This window comes from Centroberyx gerrardi, chromosome 16, assembly GCF_048128805.1.
Source record: "Centroberyx gerrardi isolate f3 chromosome 16, fCenGer3.hap1.cur.20231027, whole genome shotgun sequence".
NCBI lineage: Eukaryota > Metazoa > Chordata > Actinopteri > Beryciformes > Berycidae > Centroberyx > Centroberyx gerrardi.
In genome coordinates, this window is record NC_136012.1 from 1937503 (window position 1) to 1953294 (window position 15792).

Sequence of the window (15792 nt, forward strand, 5' to 3'; positions counted from 1 at the left end):
TTCCTAGCAAGAAAGGTAAAACTCCAGCTTATCTGGAAAGAAGAAATGGGATCTTGGTTATAATGATGATATTGCCTTTGAAATTTAGATTATATACTAGGCAAGGATGAAAAGCTTTTTTTTCCCTTTATTGCATCTCCATTTACTCTGGAATGGTAATAAATATAGGTTTACTTATAATGGATTAAAATTCCTTAGCTTCTTACCTATCAAAGGAGACCAGAACCATGCATATAGGCCTTATGGTTGAGGAGCTATTCCAGATTCATTTTGAGTATGTCATTTTAGGCAGTTTTTACTGAATTTTGGCTAGGGTCTATGTGTTAAAGTTCATCACTAACATTTAATTTTCTCCTTTTTTCCCTTTTTTCCCTCATGACTATACAACTCAGCTGTTCCCGGCCGCCATATTGCTGCTAGCAGCTAGAATTTTATATTGCTGCTCTGCGTTTTGTTTCTACTGTGAAAGTTAAAGAGCAGAAATAGTTTTGTCCACCTGTACATGAATAGAATGTTAAATGCATATATGAGGCATGCGTGTTTACTGATTTTCTATTCCTTTCTATTCCAGAACTTTGCTATACTTTTAAACCACAAATGCCAGTTTAATGTATTTTTAACTAATTTTGTACCACAAGACAATATACAAAAGGTCAAATAAAGAAATATACTTACTTACAGCCAGTATATACAACAACAAGAAAATGTGATATTCAGATCAGGTGGCTCATTCCAGTTACTGGCATCATGGTGCTGGAAAGAGTTATAGCCAGGCAATAAAAGACAAAAATATTAACCAGTTCACAGAAATAAAAGGAATGTTAAAGAGAAAAAGGGAATCACCCTGCTCTGACCTTGTTGAAATAATTCATACATATACAAGTACTGTGTGTTTGTTATATATGATCAGACAATAGAACAAATATTACTAATTACATTATCAATTACCTTTTGTGACCTGGCTGACAGTCATTTTACAATTTTTAATACTGGTATTGATGAGATGAGATGAGATTTTATTTTTAATTATCCTGGTGGGGAAATTGCATAATTGTCCTTTGAGTTGAAAGTATCGCGTGTCTTTACCAGGCAGCCACGATGACGACACTTAAAGAGAAGCTCTTGAAAACACTGGAGCATTTGGGAGAAGAAAGGTTCAACAGGTTCAAGTGGTTCCTGCAGCAAGATGACATCCTGGAAGGTTTCCCAGCCATCCCAAAGAGCCGACTGGAGAATGCAAACAGGCAGGACACAGTGGATGAGATGGTGCAGACCTACAACCAACACTCTCTGGAGGTGACCAAGAAGGTTTTAATGAAGATCAACAGGAATGATCTAGAGCAGGGTTTGTCAAACAGCAGCTCAGGACCCAAAGGTGAGTCATGGTGAGATAAAAATACGAACATGTGAAAAACAGAAATGACACAGATGACTCATAAGTTTATAATTAAACAGTGACAAAAAGTAGATGTGTCACTTGTCTATTTGGTCTATCTCTACAGACTATGTAACCCTAACCCTATCTCTAACATTAACCCCAACCCTAAGATTAACCCAAGCCTCTATAGAGACTTCACACTATTATGAGTTTCACTTGAAACTCAGTAGACTTTTTAGTGATTTTTTAGTGGGTTTTTTTTTTTTACTCTGGTTACTCTCTCTCTCTCTCTCTCTCTCTCTCTCTCTCTCACTCTCGCTCACTCACCGCTCTCTCTCGCTCACCCAGCTCTCTCTCTCTCTCTCTCTCTCTCTCTTTCTCTCTCTCTCTCTCTCTCTCTCTCTATAACTGTAAAAATAAAAAAAGGAAAAATACGGGAGATTTACGGGGAAAATTACCAAGCGGGAGCACGGCGGGAGAGGGGATGAAAATACAGGAGAAACCCGGGAAAAACGGGAGAGTTGACAGGTCTGGGCTGAGCTCAGCTGCTGCTGTCCATGAGGCAGACTGTCACCTGGCAGTGCACTGTGCCGCAGCAGGCCGGGGGAGGGGGAGGGGTCGGAGTGTGACGCAGTGACGGACGGTCAAAAGTGGCTGGCTGGCTATGCATTTGTTATTTTCTTTCACATGAACTATTATGAAAAATATACATTATTGATTTAAATGAATAGTACCTAATGTAAAATATCAGATAGAAGCATATTATGCATACTCAGAAGCATATTATGCATATGCGACTCGCGAGGGGGGGCCAGTGGGGGGGCCAGCGATTGTATCAGGGTGGCCATGGCCCCCCCTGGCCCCCCCTTGGCGGCGCCACTGACACACATACACATACAGTCTTACTTAAGTCACTTTTGGGGTATTTACATAGACTTACATTCATTTCCTGGAGACTTACCCTAACCCTAACCATAACCACTACTTGCCTAAACCTAACCCTTACCCTAACCTTAACCTAACCTTAACCTTAACCACTGACCCGAAAATCAGCTTTTTACCAATTGGGGACACGGCTTTTGTCCCCAATTGCACAAGCCGTCCCCAATCAACTGGTCTTAAGTCTGGTGTGTGTCCCTGAAAGTGACTTAAGTCATACCCACACGCACACACACACACACACACACACACACACACACACACACACACACAGCTACTGGTACATAGTACCTGTACGTGTACCAGTATGTGCCAGTACCAGTACGTGTATGCCACACACACTACACATCGGTACACATCCACCCGCACACACACACACACATATACAGAGACACACACACACACACACACACACACACACACACACAGCTACTGGTACATAAATAGGACCAGTATCAGTACGAGTATGTAGATGCAGTCAGTTGATGTTATCCCTGTTTTACCAGGAGAGCGAGACAGCAGCTGAAGAACAGTTTTACTTCTGCTCTGCTGTTATTCTGCATTCAGACAGTAGATGTGTGAAGAGAGGCAGGCTGCCTTTTGATTGTCTGTATTTATTTTTGAGTTTTATGTTATGCAGATGTCAGGAAAACAGCAAATAGGCATGTTTGCACAAGTCTCATTGTTTTATGATTGTATTACACTTTATTGATCCCCAGGGGTTCAGGTACAGGGTAATGCTGCTGACTTTAGCTGTTTGTATCATTTTAAGAGCATGTATGGGTATAATTTGACCTATAAAATACATTAAAAGTACTTGTCTTGTTTATGTCTTATTTGTATAGCCCCTTATCGCAAGCATGTCTCAAAGGGCTTTACATAGCATCATATACAGTATATGTCATATACATACTGCATCAAATACAGTATATATCTACACACATCATATAGGTTACATACTTACTTCCATTTAGTTTTGTGGGGCAGAATTGACTCCCATTCATTCCGACTGTGACTCTGGTCCCATTTATCGAGTGCTGTAGAGACAGAGAAAAAGGTTTGGAGCTCCATCAGACCCACAAGGCCTCAGATGGCAGTCAACCCAGGACCAGGACCAGCAGACCTCAGTTAAGGATGAGACAGAGAGACAGACAGCAGGTCAATGGTTCAGGTTTAATTAAACAGGAACACATATATGGGTCTGCACAGAGGAAGACAGTTTGTGTTACTTATTCATGTGAGAGACTCAAATGAAAACTAAACATGATGAATGTTCAGTTCCTTCAGTCCTTCAGTATATATGTAAAGACTTGTGGGATGAATAGTAGCTGTTGGCTGGTTGGCTAGAGTTAAATTCAAGCCCTTGTAACATTTTCTCTCTCTCTCTGTCTCTGTCTCTCTCTATGTGTGTGTCTCTCTCTCTCTCTGTCTCTCTCTCTCTCTCTCTCTCTCTCAGTGGATGTCAGTGATGTTGGGGAGACTTCAGAGAACAGAGGAGCTTCCTCCAGTCAACCACAGTCTGCTCCTCTTCCTCACCTTCCCACTGACAGCAGTCAGACTGAAGGTAAAGCTATTCTCTGGCTCGTCCTGGCTGCCATGTTGGTTGTCTTGTCACTGCCCATTTAGTGTGGCTGTTAAAATGATGAAGGATTTACTTAATATGTTTCTTTTACTTGATGTCACACCTCCTGGCGCCGTATTCACAAACATTCTGAGAATCCTCTCAGCGTCTTAACTTTGCCTAAAACTTCCTAGCAAGGAGTTCTAGCTTAGGAGTGATATAGGAAGGTTCTCAGTGCAACTCTGAGCGAGGAATGGACAGAACTTTTATCTTAGTGAGGAGGTGTGGTCGACTCTGTAGTGCTGGTAAAAAAAGAACGAACAAATCATTTTCAACGAATCATTCTTGAGCTCGAAACATACCGAGTCTGTAGTGGTGCGTACCGGTTCCTCCCACTTTGAGTTTCCATCAAAGCTCATTAAACGACTGAATGATCGCCATGTACCTTAACAAACAAAGACATCGCACTTTCAAACCTGCTATTTGGCGAAGTAGTAGCGAGCCGTTCCTTTAGGTTTTCTAGTTTCACTTTCAAATCACTATCTGCAAGCTGTCCGAGACAAGCAGCATCTCGAGCGTTCGACACTACTTCCATGTGGAGTCGTTCCGGTATTCAGTATACGGGTTACGTATGTACTGAAACTTGAGAACCCGTATGAACGGCTCACTCAACAATGTAGTACTACTTCCTCATTGAGTGAGCTGTTCATTTGGATTCTGGAGTTTCAATACGTACGTAACCCGCATACGGAATACTGGAACGACTCGACATGGAAGTAGTCGAGATGCTGCTTGTCTCGGACAGCTTGCAGATAGTGATTTCTCGACTTGACATGGCAGCAATACTGAATGCTGGAGTTGCTGCTCGTTACCAACAGCCTGCAAATCACACTGTGTCTGCGGTACTTTACCACCAAATAACTACAGTTTTTTTGTAGGGACAATAAGTTGATAGACCAACAAGTCCTCCAACCCATACGACCACATAGGTCGTTTGTTTCTACCCTCTAATACGACCCACAGGAGCGTTTCCTAAATTAGCGCCCCTACCGGCGGCAGGAGATGGCTACGTTGGTCTGCGTCCACGTCATGTGACTGTCAAGTTTCTCTCTGCAGCAAAAAAAAAAATGGCTGAGATTCCTTTTATTCTCAGTGGAAAATGCAATATTTTAAGATAGTTTCAGCATTAAAATGCGTTTTGATAACATTTCTAGCGAGAAATGTGCATTTTATTTTCATAATCTTCGTTCAGTGAATGTATATGATGTTTAGTTTGTTATTTATTACGAAGATTCATTCAGGCTTTCTATCGTTGCTATGCTATGCACGCTGCTATCGCTGAAACCACAGTTGTAGTTCTTCTGGTTTGCAAAGTGGTCGTAAAAAGATATATCTACTGAATATATCAAATATCTAGTACAGCCGAACTAGTAATTACACTGCATCTAGATGATCTATGTTAAGAAAAAGATGTTGGTTTATTTCAGATATTTTAGCCAAAACAGGAGTCGAACACACACACACACACACACACACACACACACACACACGTTGGATGACGTGACTCATGGAAGGGCTGTTGTGGGTGGACTTGGCGCGTTCGACTCCTGTTTTGGCTAAAATATCTGAAATAAACCAACATCTTTACTTTTTCTTAACATAGATCATCTAGATGCAGTGTAATTACTAGTTCGGCTGCACTAGATATTTGATATATTCAGTAGATATATCTTTTTACCAGGGACGTGCAGAGAGTTCTTCAGGGGGAGGTGCTCAAATGAAAAAAGGGGCATCTACAGTGTCAAACATTCTGTGGAAGAATCTCTGTGTTTTAGGAGTGCAGCAATGCGGTGTTGTTATATCCCTTTACTTTACTCATCCGTTATATTTGCTTCCATCTCTTGTCTTTCTGTCTCACTGTCCTCTTCTTTCTCCCCCTCATCTCTCTGCATTTCTGTCTGCCTGTGCTAAATATTAAATACAATAAAATATATATATCTTAGTGATGAATACTCAATTATCTTATTATAAATCATCATAGTCATCATCATATCATAATAGTACAAGCTGAAGACTCTAAACAAAATGTAACAATCTTTATTGGATAGATTTTAAGGTAAAGTCACTAAATCTATTTTTTTCCTTGCATGATGAAGGTAAGTTAGCTGCCCTGCCACCGTCTGACTCCCCAGTCTGCCTCTCACCCTCACCCGTCTTGCTTTCGAGGGCGTCTTGCAGCCACTCACTATATAATATGTAAAATGAAAAAAATAATGTTTGCAAACGAGAGAATCTGGGCTACTGGGCTGAGAAAGTCACTATTAGCAGCAGCATCAAACTAGCTAGCAGCAATAGTCAATTTGGTCCAAGTTTCAGTTAGCTACACTGATTCATTGACAGCCTACATGCTAAGAAATAATTGCAGGATATGTGATTTTTTTGCCAGGTTTAACTAATGGCTGCAACTATATTTATTAAACTAACCGATACCTATCACAGTAGGTCTCCCTGGCTCGTTGTCCTCCTGCTCTGTGATTCTGTTGATAGCGCAGCTCTGTCGGGGGGGGGACAGAGAAAGGGGCAATGCACTGTGCACTGTGCAAATAATTCATTTGTGTTTTGCAGTTGCTCAAATACTTTCGCTTGTATCGCTACAACTTATTAACTATTCGGAAAAAGCCTAAAATAAAATGATAAATTTAGATCGGAAGGGGCATTTTGTTCAATTAAGGGAAAAGGGGCAGGTGCCCAAGCACCCGGAGCCCCCCCCCTCTGCACGTGCCTGCTTTTTACGAGCCTACTTACAACCCTACTTTGCAAACCGGAAGAACTACAACTATGGTGGCGATTTGTATCAAGCTGCATGGCGCAGCTCTAGGGAATTGTAGTTTTTAAGTACACTGTACACTGAGGAGTTTAAGGGGATGGTAAACACATTCGCGTAATCAGATTTTAAATATCTAATTTTTAAATGGGTGAAAATTAATTGTAACCATATTTTACTCATATTTGACAGCGCCCCCAGTTGTTGACTATACTCACATGATAGCTGAGGTCAAGAGCTCTCTATAACAGTTAGTCCCATGTCTGTAACCCCTTTTGTTGCTGGATTATAAGCCTTCAAATATGCACCAAGGTCAAGGTTCAAAGGTCAGTATTTCAAAGCAGGAGCCATGTAGAATCTTCATACTGACATGTGTTACTCTCCAGGTCGAGACCTTTCCAACGATGTATTTGGTTTAGCTCTATGACAAAGTTTTAATTTTCTCATTTCAGGGACACAAGCCATCCCAGGCCTAGTTTCAGAGAGCACTTTGAAGGCCCAATATATAAAATGAAGCTTTTTGTTTTTGATTACTGTACCTCTCTCTTCCTGTCTCAGTCAAAATTCACTGTCACATCTCAAGCTTATTTAGAATAGAGCAGCTAGGACTTTAACTAGTGTGAAGCAGAGATCATACAGTATATCCCAGATTTAGCATATTTCCACTGGGTACCAATAAAACTAAAAACTTAACATTTACTAAAATGCATGACTTCGTAAGTCACCATCTAAAATATAATGAAATAGAAACAATTAACAGTAATTAAATAGGATATCTTGCCCTCTGCTGGCCTAAAATGAATACAACACTTACTGTGTAGGCAGACAGGATGCTGCCCAGAGCTGTATGAAGACCAGATAGCTCCGTCTAAGAAAAAGCTCAAAAACCCGAAAAAGTTCGATTCATCAAGGTGTACTGACTCGACATGAACGAATCAACAAAAAGATTAAAACTTCCCGGCAGTACGACTCTGCTGCTAGGTATGATGCTCTCTTTTAGACCCTGTCATTGGTCCATCAGGAAAAATCTCAACATGCCTCTTTTAGTCATTGAGAATGCACACAAGGAATCACACAACATAATCACACAATTTAGTCTATATAAAAGTGTGGTTTACTTATACTGTCAAAAATGAAAATCCCTGTTTAATTAATAGTTAGAGCAACCTAATGATTTTGACAAAATGTAGCCTAACTTTTTAATACTTGCACGGTCCTCATAGATGTGTGATGTCTTCATTTGGGTGGATGCAATAATGCTATTATGACTTTACCAATTTGATGTTAAGATCTGGTGAAAATGGCTCAAGACTTAGTAGTATTAGCACTGATGATTTATGGAATATATTGTCAAACCAATATAAATAGGGTTGTTGAGCAAGAATAGATTGCCGATGATGTGGACGTCTGTCCCATCCACTCCCACAACACCGCGGAAACCCGCTGTATCCATAAATGTTGTTTTGTTGGTTGGCAAGGTGCGCACGTCCAGTGGCAATGAAATAAACTGCATCACAATATGAGGCTGTAAAGAGCTGTAACTGTTTGTGTGATTATTCTGCTGATGGGAGGGTTGTAGACCTAAATCATCACTGCTGCACTGTTGCATTTTGTTTGTTGCCAAATATCTTATTGTTGTGATCACTTTCATAATAGTAATAGTATTAATGGTTACTTTGTTGAGTGGGAGATGTGAGTGCATCTTAATGAGATCAGCAACAAACATCATCCTGCAAGATCTAACCTGTAGCTTTATTAACTCACTGTCATTCAGCGTTTGGAGAACATTTCTCCTCTGTGTCTTCAGCCATTTTCTCCTTTCATTAAGAAACTCCTCAGCCTCCTAAAAGTCCTCCTCTCTACTCTTAACAGTTTTTCACCTTAGGAGCTCTCTTAAGGGCTAAGATGCTTCTTGAATAGCTTTTACCTTTACTAGGATTTGATCTTATTTTAATCCTAACAATAATAATTCTAAGAATTTTCTTAGATTTTCACCGCTAGGACCAACTCTTAGTACTAGGAAGCTTCGTGAATACGGCTCCTGAAGTACTGATTCATGTGAGTAACAGATGCAGAATGGGCCTCGTGACCTGAGGGTCGGCTGTTCAAATCCTTGAACTAGAAGATCTTGCTTGAGAAAGTGAATCAGTAACGCTCTCCACTTCCTTTAACATCTATTGTCAAGATACCCTTGAGCAAGGCACTGAACCCCCAACTGCTCCAGTGGAGCTGCTCAGTATCAGACTGTGGTTGTACTGGGCAGCTGACAGGTGTCAATGTGTAAATGTTTCATTGTGAAGCTGGGGTCAAACAGCATGTGTGCTCATCAAAACCTTTCCCTGGCAAAAAGAGAGTTGTGAATGAACTCAACCCATAGTTAATTAGCTGCTACGCTTGTAATGAAATATCTGAATCTGAATACTAGAATATTGTCCACAGCTTCCTCTGCCTGATATCACAACCTGTCTGTTCCACTAAGGCTGCATGTCAACAGGAAGCCTCTCTTCACAATGTTGCCTTCCTTTTTTGTTATTTCAAAGGAAACATTGTATTAATGTTGACAGTGAGAATATGTTTATTATTCTCAGAGCAACAACTTTTATCAAAAAAAATCACTGAGCTTCAAATGAGTTTTTATTTGTCTCACAAGCATCTGTTTAGTGCTGCTACCTGCAAAAGAGCCTAATACTTTTAGTTTTAGCTTATATGTATTATTATGTATTTATATTATTTCTTTATGGATGTTACTTTGTTCTACACAGATTTGCTGGTGAGAACACCAGAGTCTCAACGACTCGTCACATGGTACCAACAAAAGCTCCAATCTAACCTCCAGGACAAGGTTGAGTGTGCACAAGAAGGATGGTTAGAGAGGAAGGATAAGAAACTTCTGGATGATATCTACACAGAGCTCTACATCACAGATGGGGGTGACATACACATCAACAAGCAGCATGAGGTCAGGAAGATTGAGATGGCATCACGAAAGTCAGTGGAAACAGAAAAACCAATCAAACCCTGCGACATCTTCAAACACCCTTCTGGAAAACACACATCCATAAGAACAGTGCTGACCAATGGGATTGCAGGAATCGGCAAAACGTTCCTTGTGCACAAGTTCATCCTGGACTGGAGTGAAGGAAGAACCAATCAAGATGTGCATCTCATATTCCCCTTCACCTTCCGCCAGCTGAATTTACTGAAGGGAAAAAGGTTTCTTTTTGCAGAACTAATTCACAAATGTATCTGGGAAACCAAAGACATCAAGGTGGAGGCTCTTAATGACATCTTCACAAAACTACAGACGTCAGGAAACAAAAACTATGACAAGAGTAATTTCAAACTCCTGTTTGTGTTGGATGGTCTGGACGAAAACCACCTTCAACTAGACTTCACTGCCAATGAAGAATGCTCTATTGATGTGACAAAGTCAACCAGAGTAGAAGTACTGCTGACAAACCTCATCGAGGGGAAACTGCTTCCCTCTGCTCGCCTCTGGATAACCACACGACCTGCAGCAGCCAATCAGATCCCTGGAGGCTTTGTTGACATGGTGACAGAGGTGAGAGGCTTCACTGACCCACAGAAGGAGGAGTACTTCAGGAAGAGATTCAGTGATCAGGAGCTGGCCAAAAGAATCATCTCTCACATCAAGACATCACGGAGCCTCCACATCATGTGCCACATCCCAGTCTTCTGTTGGATCACTGCTACAGTTCTGGAGCATGTGTTGAGAACAGATGAGACAGGAGACCTGCCCAAGACCCTGACTGAGATGTACACAGAATTCCTGGTGTTTCAGATCGATCAGACGAAAAAGAAGTATGGCACAGAAAACAGCATTCAGTACATTCAGTCACTTGCACAACTGGCTTTTCATCAGCTGGAGAAAGGCAACCTGATCTTCTATGAGAAAGACCTAAAAGAGAGTGGCATTAATTTCAATGAAGCCTCAGTGTACTCAGGAGTGTTCACACAGATATTTAAAGAAGAGCGTGGGCGGAAGGACAACGACAACGACAAGATGTTCAGCTTTGTCCATCTGAGCATTCAGGAGTTTCTAGCTGCTGTTCATGTGGTTCTGTCACTCATTAACAGCAACAAGAATGTAATGGCCAAGCCACAACTGACTTCACAAAGTCTGTGGGGTTTCAGCAAAACATTTGCAACAAAAGTCCACAGGATTGCTATTGACAAGGCCTTACAGAGTCCAAACGGACACCTGGACTTGTTCCTCCGCTTCCTCCTGGGCCTTTCACTGCAGACCAATCAGACTGTCCTACGAGGCCTGCTGACACAGACAGGAAGTAGCTCACAGACCGATCAGAATACAATCCAGTACATCAAGGAGAAGATCAGGGAGAATCCCTCTCTAGAGAGAAGCATCAATCTGTTCCACTGTCTGAATGAGCTGAATGACCATTCTCTACTGGAGGAGATCCAACAGTACCTGAGATCAGGAAGTCTCTCCACAGTCAGCCTCTCCCCTGCTCAGTGGTCGGCTCTGGTCTTCATGTTACTGTCATCAGAAGAAGAGCTGGACGTGTTTGACCTGAAGAAATACTCAGCTTCAGAGGAGGCTCTTCTGAGGCTGCTGCCAGTGGTCAAAGCCTCCAATAAAGCTCTGTAGGTTAAAAGATAACTGGATATAATTACTATATCAAGTGTGATGTTTTTATAGAGCAGAAAATAGAAACATTTAAAGTTTTTGTTTGTCTTTTTGTTTGACTCATTACTTCTTCAGGCTGAGTGACTGTCAGCTGTCAAAGAGAAGCTGTGAAGCTCTGGCCTCAGTTCTCAACTCCCAGTCCTCTAGTCTGAGAGAGCTGGATCTGAGTAACAACGACCTGCAGGATTCAGGAGTGAAGCTGCTCTCTGCTGGACTGGGGAGTCCACACTGTAGACTGGAAACTCTCAGGTAAGATCCATTCACAATTTTTCTGAATTGATTTGACACATTTCTCCAAACTAAGGTCCCTGCGCTCAAAACTCTCTCAGGTCAGTATTCCTGAATCTGCAAAGGGAGATTCTGCAAGTTTTACACCAGGACTCCAGAAACATTTTACATTGGCATTTTCAATTTCACTGAAAATAAAGTTTTGGATTTTCCAGAATGTGTTTTGTCCTGATCCAAATTCATATACAGCCGTGAACCTGGAGGATTGAGAGAATATCCTCCATGCTTTGATCTCATGTCATTTATATTACTGCACCTCTCTCTTCCTGTCTCAGTCAAAATTCACTGTCACATCTCCAGCTTATTTAGAATAGAGCAGCTAGGACTTTAACTAGTGTGAAGCAGAGATCAACAGTACCGTAAAACTTCAATTAAAAGCCGAGTCCCAATTAAACACTGAGTCCCTTTTACTGGCCGGGTGTGGCTACACGTTTTGACAAATAAAGGCCGGTCTCAATTAGAAGCCGGGTGCCATTGACGCTGAGAAGCAGTTTATTTTTTTTTTACTTGCATTCAAACATCAGTCACATTTGCTGATCGCCATGGCGGCATAGGTAGGTAGGCTACCGGTATTTTGATCTCTCTCTCCCTCTCTCTCTCTCTCTCTCTCTCTCTCTCTCTCTCTGTGCATGAGGTTGGCCTAGATGCGCTGTCTCTCGGAGCGAGATCAAATGAATGATTCGTAATTGATATGTTATTCGATAGCCTAATTTTTATGCAAGTAATATTCATACAGTACTGGTTTAAATAAACAATTTGATAGTATTTCCCATCTTTGCTGAGCAAGAGTTTTGTGCGAAAGGAATTAAAGGCCTGTCCCATATAGACGCCTGTCCCAAATATAGGCCGGTTGAGGTCAGTGTTTGAAGCAAATAAAAGCCCGGGCTATTAATTGAAGTTTTACAGTATATCCCAGATTTTTCATATTTCCACTGGGTACCTGCTGATGAAGACTTAATATTAAGATTTCACTGAGTTTGACTAGTTTTGGCCCTGAGTTACACTGCAGAACTCTTAGTTCTCTCTGAGCTGGAGAACAAGCTGAGATCTTCAGGTCCTTCTGACTGACACTCAGTCTAAACTCCAGACTAAAGGTGAAAACACTTTTTCCATCAGGGCCTCTAGACTGTGGAGTGCTTTCCTGAAGGACTTAGACTGGCAAATTCACCATCATCTTTTAAAACACTTTAAATCTGCTTCATATATCTTGCCATTCTTCTTAATGGCTTTCTGTAAAGCATAACATAGTAGAGCTGAACAATTAACCAAAAAAAGAAAAAATCGCAATATGAACTTCTGCAATTTCCAAATCGCAGAGGCTGCAGTTAATTACTTAAGAGAGAGAAGCGTCCAAAATGGATTTCTGAACAAGATATTTTGGGTAATCTTGGTCCATAAATCAAGTACAATATTGATGAAAACCTTTCATCAGACTCAAACTCAGTAAATCCTGCAAACTGACATCTTTTTTTTAATTTTATTTTTTTAAATAAAATCATTTTTATGTAAACAATATTAAAGTTCTAAAAAATGTATGACAAGAAAAACTTGTGATGATATGAATCACAGTTTAATCTCAATTGCAATTTTCTGTCAAATAATTGCAATTAGATTTTTTGTCAATATTGTTCAGCCCTATAACAGCATATACCATTTGGTGGATGTATTTATCCAAATCACCTTGCATACAGTTTTAACATGGGTGAACCCAGTGGGAATCAAACCAGTATCTCTGGCATTGTTAGTGTAACACTCAGTTCAATGAGCTACAGCACCATGCAAAGAACACTGTGAACTCTGCTTTTAGATAAGGGATACATACATCAACATTATTAGCAGTAAGTATTTGAAAGAAAAATCACAGACAACATTGACATTAAAATACAAGAGAGTAATATTTTCATATCTTTTCTTGTCTATTAAGGCTGAGTGTCTGTGAGCTGTCCCAGTCCTCCAGTCTGAGAGAGCTGGACCTGAGTAACAATGACCTGCAGGATTCAGGAGTGAAGCTGCTCTCTGCTGGACTGGAGGATCCACACTGGAGACTGGACACTCTCAGGTATGGAGAGGCAACATCTGCTAGAAGGCTAAGAGTCACACACATTTTCTCTGTCACACTGAGAAGCTGAGGAATATTGTTTAATGTTTAACAGCTGTTATGGCTGATGCTGTATGGAAACTCATTCATATTGAAGGTTATTAAATGTCCATTTTTCCACCATCAAAGACAATCTGCTGATCTGACTTTGTTTATTCCCCCAGTGTGGACCATGGTGGAGTGCAGTGGTTGAAACCAGGTGTGAGGAAATGTAAGTGTGTAATTAGTTTGATTCATGACAACAAAGCAACACACATTCAACTATTTAGTTGAATGTGTGTTTTAGGTCAATTTACCACATTATTATTTAATTACAAGTATTCTGGTTTATACCCAGTATTTTCCTTTTGATGGTAGTGAATAATTAGGATAAGAAATCCCCCTTATTTATTTCAGATTCTTCTTCATCAGTTTTAGGTCATTAAGCTCATTAAGCTCAATCATTTCTATTCATGACTGACATCATGTGTTTTAATGAAACTGTTAAATAAGTTGTGAAATATTTATCTTTTTATTTATGTGTATATACATGTATGTATGTATGTATGTATGTATGTGTATGGATCTATATTATCATTATTGTTATGTATTTATTTATTAATTTTGAACCCATTCCTGTTATGATTAGTCTCTTTTCATCATATTTTCCCAATTGTTAAACCTTATGTAAGCCCCATCAGAGGTTGGTTGCCTTTTTTTGTAATTTCAATCAATAAATGAATATATAATTATTCACAAAAATGAAACTTTTGAATAATTAACAGTCAATTTGTTAATAAAATAACAATAAACACAACAGGTGTATTAGATGATAAACTGCTGCTGTATTGTGTCTTGTTCTCTCCATCAGATGCCTGTGAACTCACATTGGATCCAAACACAGCAAACAGAAACCTCTTCCTGTCTGAAGACAACAGAAAGGTGACAGAGGTGGAAGAGGAGCAGCCATATCCTGATCACCCAGAGAGATTTGACTTCTGGGATCAGCTGCTGTGTAGAAATGGTCTGACTGGTCGCTGTTACTGGGAGGTCAAGTAGGAAGGAAGGGTTTCTATAGGAGTGACTTACAGAGGAATCAGAAGGAGAGGAGACAGTGGTGACTGCTGGCTTGGAGGGGATGAAAAGTCCTGGAGTCTGTTCGGCTCTGGTTATGGTTACTCTGCCTTTCACAATAACAGAAGAACAGTCATACGTTCCTCCCCCTCCTCTGTCTCTAACAGAGTAGCAGTGTATCTGGACTGGCCTGCTGGCTCTCTGTCCTTCTACAGAGTTTCTTCCGACACACTGATCCACATCCACACCTTCCACTCCACATTCTCTGAACCACTCTATCCTGGGTTTGGGTTTGGGGTTAAGTTTGGTGCCTCAGTGTCTCTGTGCCAGATATAGGAGGGAGAGAGAAACACTCACACTGCTGACTAAAAACAGCTGCTGACATGATAGTTCACTCTGTGCAGGAACACACACACACACACACACACACACACACTTAAATCTTAATGAAAGAATATTAATGTTTCTATTTTCATATAGATTTATGAGTCGTTTTACTGTAAAGAACACAATTAATCAATCACTGTCAGCAGAATGTTTTCTATATTCAGGGAAACTGAACAGGGTTTTAACACGACTCAGGTACTGGAACATGAATATTTTACTTGGAAAATGAAATTAATGAAATATTAAACCAGACAGAAACAAGTTGTTGTTTATGATTGACAGGTTAAAATATCTTTCTTTTGGGTCTTTGTTATATTTGGTATTTTATTAATTAAGGTTAAACATTGTTTTATCTTCTTTTCAAACGAGTTTTGTTATGAATGTGTTTTTTATTTTAAAATGTAATTATTTTCCTAAAATAAACCAATATAATTCTGTTGTTGTCTATGTTGTGAGTCATGACTTCTCATAATGAAGGAAAATATAATCTGTCATCGCTGATTTACTCTGACACTCAAGTTAACATATTTATGCTAAACATGTAGAATTAAAAAAAACAACAAATCTATAGATTTGTCATCACACCTACTCCACT

At 40.2% G+C, this 15792-nt stretch overlaps 1 protein-coding gene across 1 annotated transcript; it reads left to right on the plus strand.

Moving 5' to 3' along the window:
• Positions 1 to 1082: 1082 nt before the first annotated feature.
• On the plus strand, positions 1083 to 15179 carry LOC139932618 (protein NLRC3-like). The gene is given in 7 exon segments (XM_071926434.2): positions 1083 to 1375; positions 3774 to 3881; positions 9465 to 11328; positions 11447 to 11620; positions 13584 to 13718; positions 13922 to 13968; positions 14608 to 15179. Coding segments are annotated over 7 exon segments (3177 nt in total). The 5' UTR covers positions 1083 to 1098.
• The last annotated feature ends 613 nt before the right edge of the window (positions 15180 to 15792 follow it).